The sequence below is a fragment of the Crotalus tigris genome, unplaced genomic scaffold, assembly GCF_016545835.1.
Source record: "Crotalus tigris isolate CLP2741 ecotype Arizona unplaced genomic scaffold, ASM1654583v1 scf7180000024461.5605484, whole genome shotgun sequence".
Lineage (NCBI taxonomy): Eukaryota > Metazoa > Chordata > Lepidosauria > Squamata > Viperidae > Crotalus > Crotalus tigris.
In genome coordinates this window covers 2,575,319-2,595,389 of record NW_024100632.1, presented here as the reverse complement: position 1 = coordinate 2,595,389, position 20,071 = coordinate 2,575,319, and the positions used below count along the sequence as shown (strand labels likewise).

At 48.0% G+C, this 20,071-nt stretch overlaps 2 protein-coding genes across 8 annotated transcripts; one reads left to right on the top strand and one right to left on the bottom strand.

The window, feature by feature from the left end:
• Window positions 1–209: 209 nt before the first annotated feature.
• CCDC157 (coiled-coil domain containing 157) lies at window positions 210–7,234 on the bottom strand. Of its 7 annotated transcripts, none has more exons than XM_039332556.1 (11): window positions 7,097–7,234; window positions 6,056–6,371; window positions 5,221–5,392; window positions 3,918–4,602; window positions 3,347–3,424; window positions 2,982–3,172; window positions 2,519–2,695; window positions 1,843–2,071; window positions 1,482–1,621; window positions 889–1,006; window positions 210–785 (listed from the first exon to the last, which is right to left on the bottom strand). In XM_039332556.1, exons 2-11 carry the CDS (start codon window positions 6,301–6,303, stop codon window positions 361–363), a joined length of 2,463 nt encoding a protein of 820 aa, XP_039188490.1. In that variant the 5' UTR covers window positions 6,304–6,371; window positions 7,097–7,234; the 3' UTR covers window positions 210–360. The 7 variants fall into 7 exon arrangements, with proteins under 7 accessions (XP_039188490.1, XP_039188491.1, XP_039188495.1 ...); XM_039332557.1 differs by having other exon boundaries at window positions 1,843–2,011; XM_039332558.1 differs by having other exon boundaries at window positions 491–785; window positions 889–968.
• A 161-nt stretch (window positions 7,235–7,395) lies between these two features.
• Window positions 7,396–19,733, top strand: SF3A1 (splicing factor 3a subunit 1). The gene is made up of 17 exons (XM_039332563.1): window positions 7,396–7,529; window positions 8,358–8,470; window positions 9,018–9,222; window positions 9,736–9,993; window positions 10,126–10,200; window positions 10,633–10,783; window positions 11,376–11,569; window positions 11,757–11,874; window positions 12,311–12,496; window positions 13,003–13,124; window positions 13,239–13,481; window positions 13,961–14,171; window positions 14,985–15,014; window positions 16,641–16,795; window positions 17,495–17,596; window positions 18,158–18,229; window positions 19,200–19,733. The coding sequence occupies exons 1-17, from the start codon at window positions 7,467–7,469 to the stop codon at window positions 19,299–19,301; spliced, it is 2,400 nt and encodes a 799-aa protein (XP_039188497.1). The 5' UTR covers window positions 7,396–7,466; the 3' UTR covers window positions 19,302–19,733.
• The last annotated feature ends 338 nt before the right edge of the window (window positions 19,734–20,071 follow it).

Here is a 20,071-nt window from a genome sequence, read left to right as displayed (position 1 = left end):
TCCTTTACAGAGTTGGAAGGGACCTTGGAGATCTTCTAGCCCAACCCCCGGCTCAATACCATTGCAGACAAATGGTTGTCCAATCTCTTCTTGAAAACCTCCAGTGATGGAGCACCCACAGCTTCTGGAGACAAGCCGTTCCACTGGTTGATTGTTCTCACTATCAGGAAATCCCTCTTTAGTTCTAGGTGGTTCAACCTGATGGGAAGCACTTGAAAGCTTGGAGCTGCACAGAAAGCCAGGAGAGGCTCGTGCCGGACTGCCAAGGCCCCGATCCAGACCTCCGCTGTCCCCGACTTGCCCTACAATCTAGTAAAGAGCCAAGGCCAGCCAGAGAAGTTCCCATCACAAAGTTTATAACTAAGGACCAGGAGGGCAGGTTTCTAAGGCTGCTTCTGCCCTGGGATCACCCAGCGTTGGTTTCCCCCCTCCTACACAGCCCCTTGCCCGGCACCTCCCAAGACCCCCAATGACACTCCCAGAGTCCTTCTGAGCGCGCTTCTCTTTATTTCTGATGGTTGCGGGTACAATAGCCTGGCGGGGGCGGACAACGGCCTCTCCCTTTGGCTGGGCCGTAAGGGCTGCTGACTGCCTCCTTGTAGAAAAGATTGAACGGAGCAGGGCCCAAGGGGGTCTTGGGCGGCTGGGGGCCAGAAGTCCATTGGGGGGCAGGAGCACAGACGAGAGAATTGTTCGGAGGCCTATTTCGCGAGGCATTTCCCGTGCTGCCGCTATTAGTCGGAGGCCTGGAGACCTGTCCCTGGAAGCCAGTCCCTGCGGGGTACCTGCAAAAGGAGCAATCAGAGAAGCCAATGGAAGACAGCCCGTCCCCCATTTCTAAACCAATCCCCCCCCCCCAAATGGATCCCTTTGGGCCAGCCCACTCACCCCACAGGAGGTGGCATCGCGCTGTCCTGAGGACCGGGTTTTTCGGCAGACCGAATCCACAGCTGGGTTGGAAGCACAAACTACGGAGAGAGGAATTCCCGGTTAGGCGGTCAGTATCCTAAGAGAGGGAAGGAAGGCACGTCTGTTGACACTCTGCAAGGAGGGCAGACGGATCTTCCTGGGTCACGACAGAACAGCTGGGGACAAGTGAATTCCTTTGGAATTCCTCACCTCTGGCTGAGCGTTTGGGAAGGAGAGGCTCCATGCCAGCTCTAAAAAAAGAGGATTTCTCCTAAGTGGTCAACAGGAACCCTGCTACCCAAAAGCACGCAGGGAAGACATCCTTCTGAAGCCCTCCGTGGGGTTTTAACGGAAATGGGAGGCAGATTGCAGGAGAAATTGCCTGATAACAATTAACCAGTGGAACTCCTTACCTCCAGTGGTTGCGGACGCTTTTAAGAAGAGACTGGACAGCCCCTTGTCTCAAGTGGTACAGAGTTGGGACCAATGGCCGCTGGCCGAGTGGCTGATAGTCTGGTGCCTTTTAATTGCCCCCCCGCCCCATCCTGGGTGCCCTGGGCACCCCCATCTACCTTCTGCATCTCCTGCTGGGCCGGCTCTTTCATTTTGCCTATCGCATTTCGGAGGCGCGCGTTCTCTTCCTCCAGAATGCTGATGCGGATGTTGTTGGCCTGCAGCTGTTTCCCCATGTCTTCCATGACGTTCCCGGAGGCTGCAAAGAGGCAAACCGGGCGTTTGAGGACTTGGCCTGATCTAGGATAGTCACCTTTCCCCCCCCCCCCCAGTTGAAACGAGGGTTAAATCTGTCTGTCTGTCGTTGCGATTAAAGAAGGCGCCTTGTTAACCCAAAATAGCCTCCGGTGGGGAGAACCTTGGATGGGGATCCAGATGGTGGGGCTTATACTGGCAAGTCGCTTCAGCCCCGGGCCTTACTTTCAAACTGGGTCTCGACGGGGAGGTGAAGGTCTGGGAAGAAGACCAGAAGTTTTTCCTTCTCCTTCATCTCGTGGATCAGCTCTCCCAGCTCAGAGATGGTCCTCTGCAGTTCGGAGGACGACTGCTCCAAGCTCTGCTTCTCCTGCTTCAGCTTCTCGGTAAGCTTCTGGGTGGAGAGAGCGGTGCAGGTGATCTTGCAAGCTTTCTGAATTCTACAGCAGAAGTCCTACGGGGAGAGGGAAACTAAGCCTAGCCTCAGAACGAGCGAGCGAGCGGCGGGGTTAAGGTGTAGCTACAGCACTTTGCGCTTACTTCTGTGCAGCGCTTCCCACCCTCTCTAAGCAGCTTTACAGAGCCAGCCTCTTGCCCTCAACAATCTAGGTCCTCATTTTACCCATCTTGGAAGGATGGAAGGCTGAGTCAACCTTGAGCCGGTCAGGATCGGACCACTGGCAGTGGGCAGAACTAGCTGAATTAGAGCAAATCTTTTATGCTTTTTGGCTGGCAGGCCAAGAACCGGGCAAATTGTTTTCTGCATGTTGAGAGTGATTCAGGGCCCTGTTGCTGGCTCTCTTTCATCCTGTGCTTCGTTGGAAGGGCACAATCTAAGCTAGGCCAAGGGGCACCTGCTCTGCTCTGGCTGAAGTTCCTACCCCACTGCCTTTCCCCAGACCTTCTGGGCCTCCAGCCGGCCTTGGATCTCCCACTTTTCCTCCTGGACCTCCTTCAGCCGCTCCCTCATCATCTGCCGGTCATCTTCCCCGTCCGCCATGCTGGTCTTCAGCTGCTCGCATTCTTGGTCCAGACTGTCCAGCTGCTGCATTAGAGTCTGTTGTTTGGCCTGGAGGGACTGCAGGGAGAGTTGGAAAGCTCATTATGGGGCTGAAATGCCAGGAAAAGTGGCCACCTTCACTTTGCCAGCTAAGGGCTCCTGGCTCCTGACTTTTGCCAGCTTCAAGAGCTTTTCACAGGAAGTCAAGTCTCTCCCAGGTTGACCTCATGGACACCTCACAAAGACAGAAGGGGCTTCTCATTCCTCCTTCCATTTCCCAATCTAACTTACAGTTTCCTTGGGGAAAGGAAGGACACACCTCCTCCTTGGTCAGCCTCTCCGCCCCACCGCTGTCCCCTCTCACCTCCTGGTGCTGGAGCATGCTATCCCCTCTGGCTCTCTCTTTATTGAGTTCCAGGGTGGTCCAGTTCAGCTGCTGCTCCACTCTCTCCAGCTGGCTGCTGAGGGCCTTCAGTTGCTCCTCCCGTTTGTCTACCTCATCCTTGTCCACCATCTTGGACTCCATCTCCTGCTGCAGATCCTTTCTGGCCTGTTCTGTGAAAGGCACAGCAGTTTAGGTGACTGGGGCGGAAACAGCTGAGGGGTTTATTTTTAGATCCCTGGGTGACTCTTCCTGAGGCCTTTTCTTATGTATGTTTTTGCCTTAGAATAACAGAGTTGGAAGGGACTTTAGAGGTCATCTAGTCCAACCCCGAGTGCAGTTCTTACCCAGTTCCTGGATGGTGCTTTCCTGTGCCTGAAGCTTTTCTTTCAAGGTGGAGAGATTCATCTCCAAAGAAACAGCTCCTGAAAGAAAGCCACATGGAAGACTCTTTAGGAGAGCACACTGACACCAAGTGGAGAAGCTGTTTCGAAAAGAGGGGAAGATTTCTGAATCGGGGCCTGAAGAATGGAGAAATGCTGTCCTTTTATTTAATGATTTAAATCCATTATGCCTCCCGCCTCACTCTGAAAGATGATTTTGGAGGCTCACAATTAAAGGAAGCCCTGCTGAGCATCATCAGCTGTTATTAGATGCTCCAATATCACCTCGGTTTCTGGGAAATTTAAAACTGGATGTCGGGCGCTTGGAAACAAGCCGCAGCTTTTGCACTCGGGTCTGGATCCTCCAATGGGCCCTGTTAAACGGCATTCCCAAGTGATTTCTCATCCCTCAAAGAAGGGACAGCTCGTTCTGTGAGAACCAGAACTGAGGAACAGCTGACCTTCCAGGCTACATGCCTCAGCTGGCATCAGCAGCAAAAGTGGGCTTAAAGAAAGAGACTAGAGAGATATTCACGGTTTCCAAGGTCCTCCTTCGCCTTCTGCAGCTTGGCCATCAGCTGCTGGCTTTCCCTCTCCTTTTTTTGTAAAAGCTGCTCAGTCTCCACCCTCTGTTGCTTCTTGGCCTCTTTTTCCTTTTGCAGACAACCGTCCAGGTTCTCCAGCTGCTGCTTCAGCTCATTTTTCTGCTTCTCGAACTCTTCCAATTCTCCCTTCAAAGGGTTGATGAGTCCCATCAGCATCTGGATATGCTTGCTGATCCGAGAAAGGTCCTTGCTCTGCTCGGTAGCCCAGTAGCTGACGTCCATGGCAGTGAGGAGCTTGCCCCCCAGTCTTTCCTCCACCATCTTGAGGAACTTGCCCAGAGAAGAGGAGATGTTCAGAGTGCTGCAGATGTCGATAATGGCTTTTCCCACTTCCTGCAGGCTGACCTGGGTGCTTTCGCACGCATCGCAGGGCACCAGACAGCTCTCAATTGTCTGGGAGTGGACACTCCGCCCAGGCAGATTAACGGAAGGATCCGAGCGGGCACTGAGGGCATTGTCCAGCAGCCTGCTGCCAGCGGAAGAGGTTAAAAGGGAAGACTGAAAGCCGGGCAAAGTCACATCCGACTCAGGAGACACACTTTTCAAATGCTCGTTCTCAGCTTTCATGGCCCGGAAGGAACTTTTTAGATTAGAAGCATCTTTGGTATATTTTTTCTAGGCACAAAAGAAAAAATAAAAGGCAGTCATTGGCCTCTTAGTAGAAACTTTTATTTTGTGTGCGGTGCATTAACGGATATGAATAATAAATTTGTGACACCAATGTTGACAATTTACCTTGCACGAAGTCACTCAGAGTGAAATCGAAGAGAGGGTAGGGGAAAAGAACAAAGGAAAATAGTCTGGGAGCTGATCTCATGGATAAAGCAACTTCAGAATATTTGATCAGATTATTAGGGCAAAAAAATCCTGCTGCTCTGTCAGCACTCAAAACTGACAAACGGCATGCAACACCAATCGAACCTCACAACTAAATTTGCACGTTGTACTTAACCCATCAGATGTTTTTTGTTTTGGCTTAGGCTTTGCACAAACCCACTAATTGGCTTTTACCACAATAAACCAGGATTATATTATGGCTCAGCAAATGTGTGAACAGGTCACAGTGGTAGCAACGCTTGTAAGCAACCACAGCAATGAGGATTGATGGATCATGTTGTTTTTTTTCTCGGCTTCATCCCTGGGTGTGGCCTGTGGAAATTCAGAGGAGAAACTCCAGGGGGGGGGGGAATACCACACCTCTGGCTAAACTGGAGCAGATGGACCTTTGCCTACCTCGGCCACCATCTGTTGATAAAGAGCACCCAGTTTCAGCATGCTGTTCCAGTACTTCCTTACAGTCAGCCCAATAGACATGGAGGGTCCTACCGCCCGGGATGGGGGCACTGCTTCCTCGCTCATGAGGCTCTCAGTGTATCCCGTGAAGCTCTGGAGCAGCAACAGGAGCCTTTGGGGGATCAAAAGGAAATCTTCTTTTCATTTCATGGCAAATCCATGCACCACTGCTCCTTCCTTAAGGAAGCCCAACTCATTGCAGGACAAACAATATTAAAAAAAAAAAACCATAGAAAATTAAATGTAATCAGCATTGTAGGGGGAATAACAGCTCAAGTAATCATCCCTGTACTATTCACAAAAATTAGGGGCTGTGGTATTGCAGGTTAATTCTGCTGACTGCCTACTGTTGGCAGTTCAAGTCTCGGCAGCTCAAGGTTGACTCAGCCTTCCATCCTGAGGTCAGTAAAACGAGGACCCAGATTGTTGGGGGCAAGACACTGACTCTGCAAACCTCTTAGAGAGGGCTGTAAAGCACTGTGAAGCGATATGTAAGTCTAAGGGCTATTGTTACTGTTTACTTATTCAATTTCATATTGCCTGACTCCAAATTACTCTAGGTGGCTCAAAATAAGCCAGACAATATAAAAACAAAACAGTAGGAAACAAGAAACCAGCCCTCCAGCTGTCCTTCTCGAAAGAAACTGAGATTCCTAAAGAATCTCTCCAAATGAATCCCACACGTATTTACCCAAAAGCAAGTCTCCAATGCATTCACTGAGGCTTAGCCCCAAAGAAGAAAAAGCTAAAGTTGCAGGAACAGATATAAACTTACCTGTCAATCACTAGTTCCAGAAGAACCACATGAGAATGCTGTGTAAATTCAGGGTCATTCTCGACGAAGTCATATTGTCCCATCAAAGCCACCAAGTCTAAGTCGCAGGACACTTTATCTGGAAATTTCCAGGAAGGAAAGCGCACGGCTCCAGCGTGGGAAAATACGCTAATGACCGTCCCTTGGAGATCCGTGATGTCCTTCCGCAAGCTTTCCATGCAGTTTCTGTTAACCAACAAACTCACCATGTTGCCCCCCGCCCCGATGTCATTTGAACCATAAGAAAAGCGCTGGAGTCTTCTTCAGACAGATGTTCCTGGAGGGAAGCAATTCATGTAAGAAAACTGGCATGAAAATGGCTAACTAGTTACTAGAGCACAGGAACGGAGGTGGGTGGGACTTGCAAAGCTCAGCTCCCAAGTGTTCAGCCAGAGGGGATTTGGGTGCCATGGCCTCTCATTTAGCACCCCCCCTCCCCAAATTTCTCAGATTGTCAGATGCACGCGTGAAACACGCCTTTCATGCATGCATTTGAAAATCTGACAAAAACATGCCATAGATCAGTGTTTCTCAACCTTGACAATTTTAAGGCATGTGGACTTCAACTCCCAGAATTCCACAGCCAGCATTGCTGGCTGTGGAATTCTGGGAGTTGAAGTCCACATGCCTTAAAAGTGTCAAGGTTGAGAAACACTGCCATAGACGCTTAAAGGATTATATGGGAAGGATGAGAAATGGGCAGCTGATGCAATGACGCCTGATACCTCCTCCCAGCTTGGATCTCAACATCCATCATCCTCAGCTAGCATGGGAGTTGTGATTCACTAGGTTAGGAAAACACCAGCCTGGGCTGGGCTGCTCTCACCTCCTGCAATTAAGGAAATATATTGGAAAACGGGGATAGAGAGCCAAGCTTCCTGGTGCCCTCCTGGGTTTTGATTGCAGTCAGCAATTAGCTTGTCCTGAATGTGATTTCTCAGATTTTTATCTATCTTTATAAGTAACCCAAGGTGGAGAGCAACATATAGATAGAAGACCCACCTGCCGAATAGCAGCCGCCCCCGGCTCTCGCCAGGCGTCGCGCAGGCCTCCGCTGCCATGGCAACTCCTGTAAGCCTCCCCGGCGCACGCGCAGCTCAAGGCCCGCCCTTTCGAATGCTGGCTAAGGTCTTTCTCGCGCCGACCACAAAAAAAGGAGCCGCTCTACCCATATCTCCATGGTGCTCGATGTGTCCAAAAGAGTGTGCGCAGGCGCTGCCGCTTCTTCCTAGGCTCCACCTTTTTCCAGAGGCGGAGCGGGCTCCTTTTGTGTGCGCGCGCACTCTGGCTACGGCCGCCATTTTATCCCCGAGGTTCGGTTTGTCTGTTTTCGCTCGGAGCCTCCTCGGTCCCGCCGCAGAAAAGGCTCGCCATGCCGGCCGGACCGGTGCAGGCCATGGCGCCCGCCCAGCCGGCCCCTCCGGAAGCCAAGCAGGTGATTTTGTAGCTTTCGCCTTCGTCGGGGATGAGGAGCCCCCCCCTTTCCCTCCTTCCTCAGCTTCTCGGCCTTCGCCCCTCAGAGGAGGGGGGCGCGCGAGGCTTTCTCCCGGAGTGCTTAGCGAGAGGAGCGGGGTATGCCGGGACTTGTGGTGGTGTTGCGAATCGCTTTTCCTGCAGCTCTGCCCTCCCCTAGGGCTGCAGATCCCATCGTCCCCAGCCAGCTTGGATAGGAAATTCAGGCAAGGGAGGAGGGTTGTAGGGGCAGAGAAACTGAAGAGTGCAGGAAGTCAGTGACACACAACCACAATTAAACCCAAATCCCCGTTGCTAAATAAGACAGTTGTTAAGTAAGCTTTGCCCCATTTTATGACTTTATTGCCACAGTTAAGTAAAAACGGGGTTGTTAAGTGAACCAGGCAGTTAAGTAAATCCGGCCTCCCCAGTGATTGCTGATTGAAAGCTGGCTGAGAAGATTACAGATGGTGATCACATGACCCTGGGACAGTGAGACTGTCATAAATACAGGCCAGTTGCTGAATTTTGACCATGGGGATGCTGCAATGCTCATAAGTCACTTTTTTCCATGCTGCTATAACTTTACTGATGAAACAAATAGTTGTAAGTTGAGGACTAATTGTGTTTTGCTTTTGGCAGCCTAGGAATTTGATGACGGAAGGAAGGGCTTTTTAAATGGTTCATTCTCCAAGCTGCTCTATTATGCTCCCTGTCCCACAACACCATTTCAGCTCTTGGAGACAGCCCCATTTGTTCCCCTGAGCTAATTCTGAAAGCCCTAATTATGTTTTCTCGTGTCTCCTTACAGCCGGAAGATGAACCAAAGGAAGAGACCACACCTGCCAAACCGATTGTGGGAATTATATATCCACCACCGGAGGTTAGAAATATTGTGGACAAGACAGCCAGTTTTGTGGCCAGGTGAGAAAGCCTAGATGAAACTCCTGAGATAAAATCTGTTTGCAGCACACAGCAAAGAGACTTTGGGCCACCTCTGGTAGATTGAACTGGGCTTATTATTATTATTTATTAGATTTGCATGTTGCCCAACTCCAACAATTCTGGGTAGCTCAGAGTAAAAACAAAGGAAAAATACAATAAGTAAAAAGATGGCAAGGATGACAAGAGTCAGATAAAAGCGTTCGCTTTCTGATCAGAGTCTGAAATGTTTCAGAACTGATTTTAAACTCAGACTGCCCTGCCTTGGGGTAAGAATGGCTGATGAGACACATAAAACACTCTGATGCTGTTCCGGACTATTCTGGAAGTGTCTGGAAACAGTCTTCCATCTTGGATGCAAAATAAGTTGTAAATATGGTTTTTTTTCCAGGGTCAGAATAGTTTGGTGATTTTTGTGCTTGAAATGTTTTGAGTTTGATATGTGTGGCACTCCTTGCTTCGAGATGATGGGATCTCCTGGCTTCAGTGGCTTCTGAGCAACAGTTTGGTTTGGTTTTGACTTTTCCAGAAACGGCCCTGAATTTGAAGCTCGGATCCGCCAGAATGAAATCAACAACCCCAAGTTTAATTTCCTGAACCCCAATGATCCTTATCATGCCTACTACCGCCACAAGGTCAACGAGTTCAAGGAAGGAAAGGCGCAGGAACCCTCGGCCGCCATTCCGAAGGTTATGCAGGCCCAGCAGACTGCCCAGCAGCAACTTCCCCAAAAGGTAAAACGGGATTCATCTCTTGGTGCAGCTTCTTCCTTTCTTTTGCGATTCGACACCTAGCAAAGATAAAAGTTTATAGCTTCTCTTGACTTTTCTCATCTCCTGGGAAGATACTGCCAAAAATAAGGGTTTCTAAGAAATTCCAACTGGTGGGGTCTTTGCTGTTCCACCCACCCTTTATCCTCCAACAGTGTGTAAAAAGCCTGGTTCTGCCCATTAGCATCGGGGCCTAAGAGTGGGATGCAACTTTAGGGATGGCTGATGGCTTGAAGGGGTTTCTGCCTTGTTGACTTTTTTAGCCTTTTGAATTTTTAACTTTGAATTCCACTTTTGATTTGCAAGTTTTAACCTTGTTGCTAACCCCATTATAATCTGTTTTGAATGTTTTATTATGTGATTGAAAACCACCCCATCACTTTGGTTGAGACGGACCGTGTAGAAATGCAATCAGTAATTAAATAAAATTTGTGGAGTGAAGAGAGAACTGGAGTTCTGTGTCTCTGTCTTCTGCAGGTACAAGCCCAGGTGATTCAGGAAACCGTGGTTCCAAAGGAGCCCCCACCAGAATTTGAGTTCATTGCAGATCCTCCCTCGATCTCGGCTTTTGACCTGGATGTGGTGAAACTGACTGCCCAGTTTGTGGCCCGCAATGGCAGGCAGTTCCTGACCCAGCTGATGCAGAAGGAACAGAGGAACTATCAGTTCGACTTCCTGCGTCCCCAGCACAGCCTCTTCAATTACTTCACCAAACTGGTGGAGCAATACACCAAGGTGATGCTCTTTGGAGGCAAGGGGGCGTTCGCTTTATCGAACTGGGGAAGGGGGGGGTCTTGATTGTCTGGGGGGAAACAGAGTGAACTCAATTTGATGAATATTAAATATTAAATGAATCTGTTTTTACAGATCTTGATCCCACCAAAGGGCCTCATTATAAAATTGAAAAAGGAAGCCGAAAATCCAAAAGAAGTCTTAGACCAGGTAACTAAGGATTATTATTATTATTATTTGTATAATTTGATTCTAACATTCAGGTCCTTAAAAATGGCAGGGTCAAGATTTTGTTTCATTTTCTGATAATTTTTTGGGAACAGAAGCCTGGAGTTTCTTTTCACCAAAGGCTTATGCCTATTTAAAATTTACCCTGCTGTTTCCATTATTTCTTGCCTCAATATATCAGCCAATTGAAATACTCTTTTTATTTTTGTTGTTTGGATCCAGAAAGGCTTTGGAATGGCAAAAACACTCAGGCTTCCTCATGCTGACTTAGAAGTATAATTTGATCTCTTCCAAAGACTTCCTGAATTTTAATAAAAAAGGGGGAACTTTCCCAAAACCTGTAAAAGGAAGATAGTTTTTTCTGTGGCCTCCGCTCACAAGCACTCTCTTTTCCTTGGCTGGTGTCCCCTGAAGGCATGCTACCGAGTGGAGTGGGCCAAGTTTCAGGAGCGTGAGCGGAAGAAGGAAGAGGAGGAGAAAGAGCGCGAGCGTGTGGCTTACGCCCAAATCGACTGGCATGATTTCGTGGTGGTGGAAACGGTGGATTTCCAGCCCTCGGAGCAAGGTTCGTTCCCCCCACTCATTTCAAAAACTTTGTTTTTTTCAGAGCCAGCCAGGAACCCCTGCTGATAAGCAGGGAAGAGAAAACAGGCATTAGACCAGCATGCTTTCTGCCTTCGGTCCCCACCGGCTTTTGAATGGGGAGGGGCGTTGTGGAATAAATTGAGTTACCAAGATCAGAGTTGACTCACAACAGCCAGCCCCTCCAAACTGGAGTTAATTAGCTTGCAAAGAAGATTTGTTTTTAAATCCTGATTTGAATTATGATTCAAAAATAGGCTGTACATCTTCCTGTGATCCTCTTCACCTTTGGCTCAGAGCAGCCCTATGGCCAATCCTATATGGCATTTATTTATTTGCTCAATTTATATAGCTGCCACCTTACTTTTACATCAATCTTAACAATAAATCTTAACAGTAAAACAAAAACAGAATGCATAATAGAAAACCAAAATAATCTTACCCAATGCTTCCCAAACGTTTTTGCTTTCTTACTAAAAACCACTTAGAAAGTCCTTTTTTGACTGATGTTTTTTGAGGATTTGATTTGACATTACAATTAACAAGAATTTGTCGTCCCCCCTTTTCCGTTGAAGGAAATTTTCCTCCTCCCACCACTCCCGAGGAACTAGGCGCTCGGATCCTGATCCAGGAGCGCTACGAGAAGTTCGGGGAGAGCGAAGAAGTGGAGATGGAGGTGGAATCGGACGACGAAGATGACAAGCAACAGAAGGCGGAAGAGCCTCCCTCCCAGCTGGACCAGGACACCCAAGTCCAGGATATGGACGAAGTGAGTGAGGAAAACAGACCCCCCCCCAATTGGGGGTGCAGTTTGAGGGGTTCCTCCAGATCTCTCTCTGAAGATCAGATGGAGTGACCTTTAGAGCTTGGAAGTGGACCTGGGCAATAGGAGATTTATTACTGCTGTTTCACCCTCCTCCTTTTTTTCTTTTTTCTTTTCTTTTTTACACTTGAAGGGTTCCGATGAAGAAGATGACAGCCAGAAGGTGCCACCACCCCCAGAAACCCCAATGCCCCCACCGCTGCCCCCGACTCCAGATCAAGTCATTGTCAGAAAAGATTACGATCCAAAAGGTAAGATTAAAATCCAGAGCCTACATCAGTGTTTCTTAACCTTGGCCACTGTAAGATAACAGAATAACAAAGTTGGAAGGGACCTTGGAGATCTTCTAGTCCAACCTCCTGCTCAAGCAGGAGACCTTATACCATTTCAGATAAACATCCAATCTCTTCTTAAAAATCTCCAGTGTTGGAGGATTCACAACTTCTGAAGGCAAGCCGTTCCACTGGTTAAATGTACTCATTGTCAGGAAATTCCCCCTTAGTTCCAGGTTGCTTCTCTCCTTGATTAGTTTCCATCCGTTGCTTCTTGTTCTGCCTTCAGGTGAGTGGACTTCAACTCCCAGAATTCCCCAGTCAACACTAACCTACCTGGAGGTTTATTTTGCACACACTGATCTCCACAGCCGGAGAAAACATTCCTAACCTACGTCTTTTCTCCTCCCTCCAGCTTCCAAGCCTCTTCCCCCAACCCCAGCTCCAGATGAGTATCTTGTCTCCCCCATTACTGGGGAGAAAATTCCTGCCAGCAAAATGCAGGAACATATGCGTATCGGCCTTCTGGATCCCCGCTGGTTAGAACAAAGAGATCGTTCTCTCCGGGAGAAGCAGACGGATGACGAAGTGTACGCCCCAGGTGAGTCCAGCCAGCATCTCCTTGCTAGCTGTCATTGTGCTTATTTAAATAGTTTGCATTTGATTAACCTGCAATATGGATCTTGTAAAGGACTCCTTAAAAGTTTGGAGCATTTGTATATTTATCTCTAGCAAACTTAGTACCTGGGATATTTTGAACTTTAAAAATGAGGAACCTTCTACAGGTAATCTTCTACTTACATTTGCTTAGTAGCCGTTCAGTTACAATGATGCTGGGGAAAAAAGGAGTGACAACCGGTCCTTATAGCAATAGCACTTGGACTTATATACCGCTTCACACTGCTTAACAGCCCTCTCTAAGCAGTTTTACAGAGCCAGCATATTTGCCCCCCAACAATCTGGGTCCTCATTTTACCGACCTCAGAAAGAGGGAAGGCTGAGTCAACCTTCAGCCGGTCAGGATTGAACTGCTGGCGGTGGGCAGAGTTTGCCTGCAATATTGCCTTCTAACCACTGAAGCCGTTTTTCTTCTTTGTGTCCATTTAGGCCTGGATATTGAAAGCAGCTTGAAGCAGCTGGCTGAGCGCCGTACCGATATTTTTGGGGTGGAAGAAACGGCTATCGGCAAGAAAATTGGCGAAGAGGAGATCCAGAAGCCTGAAGAAAAGGTCTGCCCCTGGCAGGGTAGCCGAGAGGAGAGGGTCTTCCCTTCCCCACGTGGCCTGCCCTTGGTTTGCAATCAGAAGGGCCATGCTTGACCCCTGACCCACGGTGTCTTTCAGGTGACTTGGGACGGCCACTCGGGAAGCATGGCCCGGACGCAACAAGCAGCCCAGGCCAACATCACCCTCCAGGAGCAGATTGAGGCGATCCACAAGGCCAAGGGGCTGGTGCCAGAAGACGACACAAAGGAGAAAATCGGTCCAAGCAAACCCAACGAGATGCCCATGCCTCCCCCTCTGTCCTCGGCCCCCAACCTCCCCTCCAGCGCTCCATCCATTGCCTCCATGCCCCGCCCTCCCGCGGTAAGCTGTCCGTTTGCGCAGTTAGGTTTATATCCTGCCCTCATTGTGTACAACTCAAGGCAGAGTCCCAAGTGTTCCCTCTTCCTATTTTCCCCACAACCCCTCGGGCTTGCCCAAGGCAATCCAACCTCTGTTCCAAAGTGAAATTAGGAACGTCCTGGTTTCTCGTCCCTTTCCAACTGTTACACCTTGACTTTGGTTTGCCTTCAAAGAGTTCGGAGCCTTGTTAGAAACCTCACACGCCCACTTCGCGGTCTGAAGTTTCCGTTGCTCCCCTCTGGGAGGAGGTTTCGATGTATTTACAGCAGAACGAGTCAATTCTGCAACAGCTTTGTTCCTTACACTATCTGTCTCGTAAATTCGCAGGATTCTTTTTTTTCTGCCATGTATACGTATACATTTGAACTATACTGTGATGTTTCTATGTGCTGATCAGTGTACATTTAAAGTGACAAAGTTTTCATTCTATTCTACTGTAGATGCCCCCTCCAATTCGCACCACCGTTGTAAGTGCGGTTCCAGTCATGCCTCGTCCCCCGATGACTTCAGTGGTCCGTTTACCACCAGGATCCGTCATCGCAGCACCAATGCCCCCCATCATCCATGCCCCCCGGATTAATGTTGTCCAGATGCCGCCTTCAGGTCCACCTATTATGGCCCCACGGCCTCCTCCCATGATTGTGCCAACAGGTCAGTGCTGAGTGGACTCCTCTTCATAGCCATAATAGTAGGAAAATGAAAGTCCTTCGAATCCGGGGTCTCTTCAGACTTCCTGGAGGTAACATCCTTCCCAACATTCAGAGCTCCTGCAGTGCCCTCAGCAACAGCATTGAACATCACAAGGTGTCATTTAAAAAAAAAAAAAAAAAGCATGCTTCCATTCCCAAAAGGCTCCTCAGTTTTGTTAGAAAATTCCATGTAAGATTTTTTTACTGCTGCAAAAAACATTACGAGCCGAAAGTAAATGTTCTTAATGGTGAGGAGGCCAACATTGGCCTACTGGCTACTTTCGTGCAAAATATTAAGAGCATTGTGGTTTTAAATTGTACAGATTTATATGAACCACGCCAGTTGTGACCTAGTTGGCAAAAAGTAATTAAAAACCGAATGACTTTAGTATTTATATTCAGATATTGCTTTTTGTTTTGCAAAAATTAACACACCTTGTTATTCTCATCCAGTCCATTCTATTTTTGTTTCTTTTTTTTTTTTTTTTTTTTTTTGGCACTGGGAGTTTTCTACTGGTATGGAAGAAAGCACATTACCCATCTTAAATTATTAGAATTTGGTACATACACGCTTATATGACAGTATATAAATGTTTATAAAGAGTATATAAATGCTTATATGGAGTTTGGCAGCATCCTTGTGCAGGGTAAATGAATAGAGTGGGATTTGCATTTCAGGTTGAAACATGAAAAACTAAACTAGCTCTCTCTGATGATCATAGAGTTGCAGTTGAGCTAAGCCGTTGACTAATGATATTTAATTGTTACAATATAGGCTACAGACAGGGACCAGTCAGCAGTCCAGGTAAACTTCTTAAGTGTCACTGTGATCTCAGCTAATCGCTAACCTTCAAGTTCAGCTCTGATCTGCATGCATTCACTTCTGTCTGTCCAGGGTGGGACCCTGGCAAGTCCTCACTGTGATGTCTGTCTGTCTGTCAGTACTTCTGATCCTGTAGAGTTCTTGGCCTGATTTGTTGCTGCTCTTTTAAGGTGTCATGGTTTGCATGCTAACTTAGATGTTGGAGCTCCACTTTTGGGAGGGAGCCCGAGGCCGGAGCACAGAGGGATCCGTCCTAGGGGCCTTGCAAAAAGACCTGCTCTGAGCTGCATTGCATTGCTATAATCGTTGTGCAGCTGTTAACAATTGGCTTATTAAGGTAACAAGCAGGAGTGTCTGCGGTTTGGTTTGGTTAAAAAGAAAAAAATGGAGATTGCAGCCACAGTGATGTGCCCAAAACCCACCTGAGACGTATGTGCAAGGAAGATAAAATGGAGACGCATATAAAAGCAGACGGATCTTTGATCACACCATTGGGGGTTGCTGCCTGGACCCCTACAGACTTGTGCCAGCCAATTAGGATTTTTTTTCCCCCACTTGGGTGGTACCAAGAGTCAGTCAAGATGTCCGACCCTCGATTGTCGCATGGATGAGATTTGTTGAACGTTTTTGAAATCCTTCCTCTTTAAATAGGAAAAAAAAACCAGTTATTCCAGGCCAATCAACTGATTGACGGCAGAGTTGAGCATTTGCAAGCATAAAGGTGGGGGGTGGGGGTGGCGAAAGAGTATACATGCTTTAGTGAAACCACAGGACAGATCTTGCGTGCATTGCCTTATCCCAATGAACGTAACATAAAGCAAGTAGAAGTATACTAAAGGTACATGCAACAGTGAGCCTGGGATTGAAAGGGCCAGAGACAAGCTGCCATGAAATGGCCTTTAATATGAATCCTAAAGAAAAAGGGCTCCATTTCGCTAAACATTAATAATGATGCTTAGAGGCATTCACTCTTATTTAACCGTCATGTTTCTCCTGTGAAACCCAAGTTTTTAGAGGGACTGAGGTTTAGGCTCTTGGTCAATGGGGTATCTGGCTTGTGTGGTGTTTGGGTAAGAAAGGGGTGCCAGCCCCCCTAAGGATTCAGCTCAACTGACCTGCTTTTTAACAACAGCTTCTTTGCTTTGGAGTTACGACTGGTTACTTTCCTTTTCTCTTTTTCTTGCGTCTTCTCCTCCTCCTCCTCCGAAGCAAGGGGCGTCAAATGGGTCTCGTATTTGAAGAGCTGTAGTCCTTCCTGCAGATGCAGGGTGTGCCTTTTGGCCCCTGCATTGTTGCCTGGGGGAGCAGTAGCAGTAGCAGACATTTACAAAACTCAGTAGCCTTTCCAAAGGAAAGGGCCACTTAACATGGCCTCTTACGACTGCTTCTTGCAAGAGGCCATTTACGCAGGCCAAGGAAGAGCCCGTCTGTTAATTCTGAAGCAGATGTGGAAATAACCTTTTTAAGACCCTATTTGCCCCCCCCCTCTGCTTCAGGACGTTGTGCAGCCCTGTTCCTCCCTCCCTCCCCTGCCACCCCTCCCTCCCCGCTGCCTTCCAAATATTGCTTGCCGTTCTCTTTATCGAGCAAGTGTTTCCGTTGCTACAGCCTTTGTTCCAGCTCCACCAGTCGCTCCTGTCTCTGGTCCGTCCTCCGTGCCTCCAGTTCACCCCCCACCTCCCATGGACGATGAGCCGGCCTCTAAGAAACTGAAGTCCGAAGAAAATCTGATGCCAGAGGACGAGTTTCTACGCAGACACAAGGTGCAGAGTTGGGCCCTTAACGCAGGGCAGGCAGTCCTCGGCTTACGACCGAAAACGACCTCCACGTGTCCATTGCTAAGCAAGGCAGTGAAGGGAGCTTTGCCCCCATGTTACAACCTTGCTTGTCCCAGCTGTTAAGCGAGGAACACGGTGGCTGAGCAAATCGGGCTTCCCCATCTACCTTAAGGTCGCAAAAGGGGATCACAGGACCCCAGGAACGGCAACCGTCACAAGTAGGAGTCGGTTGCCAAGTATTTGAATTTTGATTGCGCAACCCCGGGGATGCTGTAGTAGTCCCAAGTATGAGAAATATCATGTCATTTTTTCCAGTGGCGTCTTAACTTTGAATGGTCACTAAATGGAAGGGTTGTAAGTCGAGGCCGCTTTAGCGAGTTTCGCACCCTTTAGGACAGGGTTTCTGAAAAGCTCGGCCTGTTGAAGAAGTCTGAACTTCAACTCCCAGAATTCCCCAGCCAAGCTTTTCAGAAACACTGCTTTAGAAGTTCCGTTTGGATAGTCCTCGGCTTATGACTGTAACCGAGCCCACAGTGTTGGTCATAAGTTGTGCGAAATGCTTCCATAGGGAGGCAGTTGGAACGAGCCCTTTCTAAAACAGCCCAGAAAATGGCTCTCTTTCCATTTCAACTCAAGTGTAGTGATTGTTCTTGGGCCTTGTGCTCTCGTCTCTGCTCCCCCCAGGGTCCGGTCACTGTCAAAGTCCAAGTCCCCAACATGCAGGACAAAACGGAATGGAAGTTGAATGGCCAAGTGCTGGTCTTCACCCTCCCCCTCTCTGACCAGGTACGTATATTGGCCAACGTTGTGATTGAGGGATTCTGGGAGTTGTAATCCATACACGAGCAAATAGCTTTAAAAAACTACTATGACCTAGAGACAGTGATGGGTTTCTTAATAAACCCAACTATTTGTGACCCCAGCTAGCTGGGTTGATCTGAGACCTGGAGAAAACCAAAACCGTTGCAACTTCAAATCGTCGCTAAATGAACGATTGCAAGTCAAGGAGTTCCTGTCTCTAAAATGCAGTCGAGTCTGTGTGTGGCATAACGGTATTTTTCCATTATGGCAAAATACCGGGGACCTTTGTGCCTCTCAACCAATCAATCAGAATAGAGCTGGAAGGGATCTTAGAGGTCTTCTAGTCCAACCCCATGCTCAACCAGGAGACCTATAACATTTCAGAGAAGTAGCTGTCCAGTCTCCTCTTAAAAAACTCTAGTGATGGAGCAGCCACAGCTTCTGGTGGCAAGCCGTTCCACTGGTTGATTGTCCTCACTGTTAGGAAACCTCTTTCTGATGTTGTACCATGTTCTGCTAAAGGGGTCCATTTTCTTCGGCCTGCAGGTTTCCGTTATCAAGGTGAAGATTCACGAGGCCACCGGCATGCCTGCCGGGAAACAGAAGCTCCAGTATGAGGTGAGTCAACAGGCCTTGGAAATGGACCCGCTCTACTTCCTCAGATGCCGCAGTTTACAAAGTGGATCCTGCTTTCCTTCTTTAATCCAGCCCTGCACGTTGCCGGTGCCTCCTTGACACAGAATCACCGGCTTAAATTAACGTATCCTCTCACTTCTCAGTTTGAACTCCTTTCTACTGCCGGCTGTCAAAGCCGACCAGATTTTCTTATTGGAGCAGAGCAAGTCTGCGTGTGTTAAATGTGTGTGTGCGTGGATCTACACACATCCAAGAAAAATAAGTCTTGTTTGATATTGACCAAAAGCCAAAATGGATTTTTTTTTTCCTCCCCCAGTATATTTCTCAGAGTCCCTTTAGCTAGATTTATTGAGAGAGAGATGGGGCTGCAGGAACTCTCAGCTCCAAATCTGCTCGGGGGGGAGGGGGGGCTTCTGCAGCCATTGTTGACTGCCTTATTGTGAACCAGAAAAGCAACTTGTCTCCCCCCCCCTCCGGATTCTTGCAATTGTTTATGTAACCCGTTTTATTCCTCAGTCGAAGGATTTTACCAATAGTTCTGCTTTTTATTTTGTGACTCTGGGTTTTGATACCATTTTAATCGGGATCTTAATCAGAATACAGCTGGAAGGGATGCTGGAGGTCTTCTAGTCCAAGCAGGAGACCCTATACCATTTTGGACAGGTGGCTATCCAGTCTCTTTTTTAAAAAAACCTTCAGTGATGAAGCACCCACAACTTCTGGTGGCAAGCTGTTCCATGGATTAATTGTTCTCCCTGTTAGGAAGTTTCTCCTTAATTCCAGGTTGCTTCTATCCTTGATCAGTTTTCATCCATTGTTTCTTGTCCTGCCTTCAGGTGCTTTGGAAAATAATTTGATCTCCATCCTCTTTGTGGCAGCCCCTCAAATACTGGAAAACTGCTCTCATGCCACTCCTAATCCTTGGTCTTGAAACCGGTCTTGTGTCTTTCAGGGCATCTTCATCAAAGATTCCAACTCCTTGGCTTACTACAACATGACCAGCGGGTCAGTGATTCACTTGGCCCTCAAAGAGAGAGGGGGCAGGAAGAAGTGAGCGTCCACCTCCAGTGTGATGGGACAGCCCGCTGTTTGACTTCCTCACCTGAGTAGCAGCCAGGCTGTTACGTCTTTCTCGGGCTGTTTTCTTGGCCCTGGGCATCTGTTTAGTACCCCAGAGGCTAGAGGAAATTGACCTTACCCATGCCGTCATTGTGAACGTTTGTGCTAATTCTGTGCTGTTTTTAGCAGCTTGCGATGTATTTGTAACGAGTTTGTGTTCCACTAGCACTTGGTTTAATTTCTCATAGCAATCTTTTCCCCTGGTAGTGGCTAAAACTGTCACAATTTAACCTCGTGTCTAAGGAGTTGGATGGATCTGCTTTGGTACAGAGTCTTTGACCTGTTGTGTGCAGCAATCGGTTTAATTGTCTAGTGACGAGCAGGTTTTGCTAGGCTCATTAAAAACCTCTTTGATTCCCCACCTGAACTTTGTGCGATCTCCTCGACTGACAGTACACGGCGGTTCTTTGTCTCCCTGAGTGTTTGAGAGAAAGCACAGTGTGCAAATGCACCCACACTTATTTGTGCTTCCCTGTGCTCAGAATATTTTCCAGAAGAAAAGTGTCAGACCTGCCCCAGGTCGGGCCCTGGAAAAGAAAGACTCTCGACTCCATTAGGTTGAAGGGATAGGCTCTTTCACTAAGGAATAGTGGTTGCAGCAAAAGCAAGGGTAGATCTAAAGTTCCCATGCAAAATTGCAAGATTTTCCCCTGTTGTTGTTCTCACCCGACTGGATTATCAGTGTCCAATAGCATCTCAGTTTGA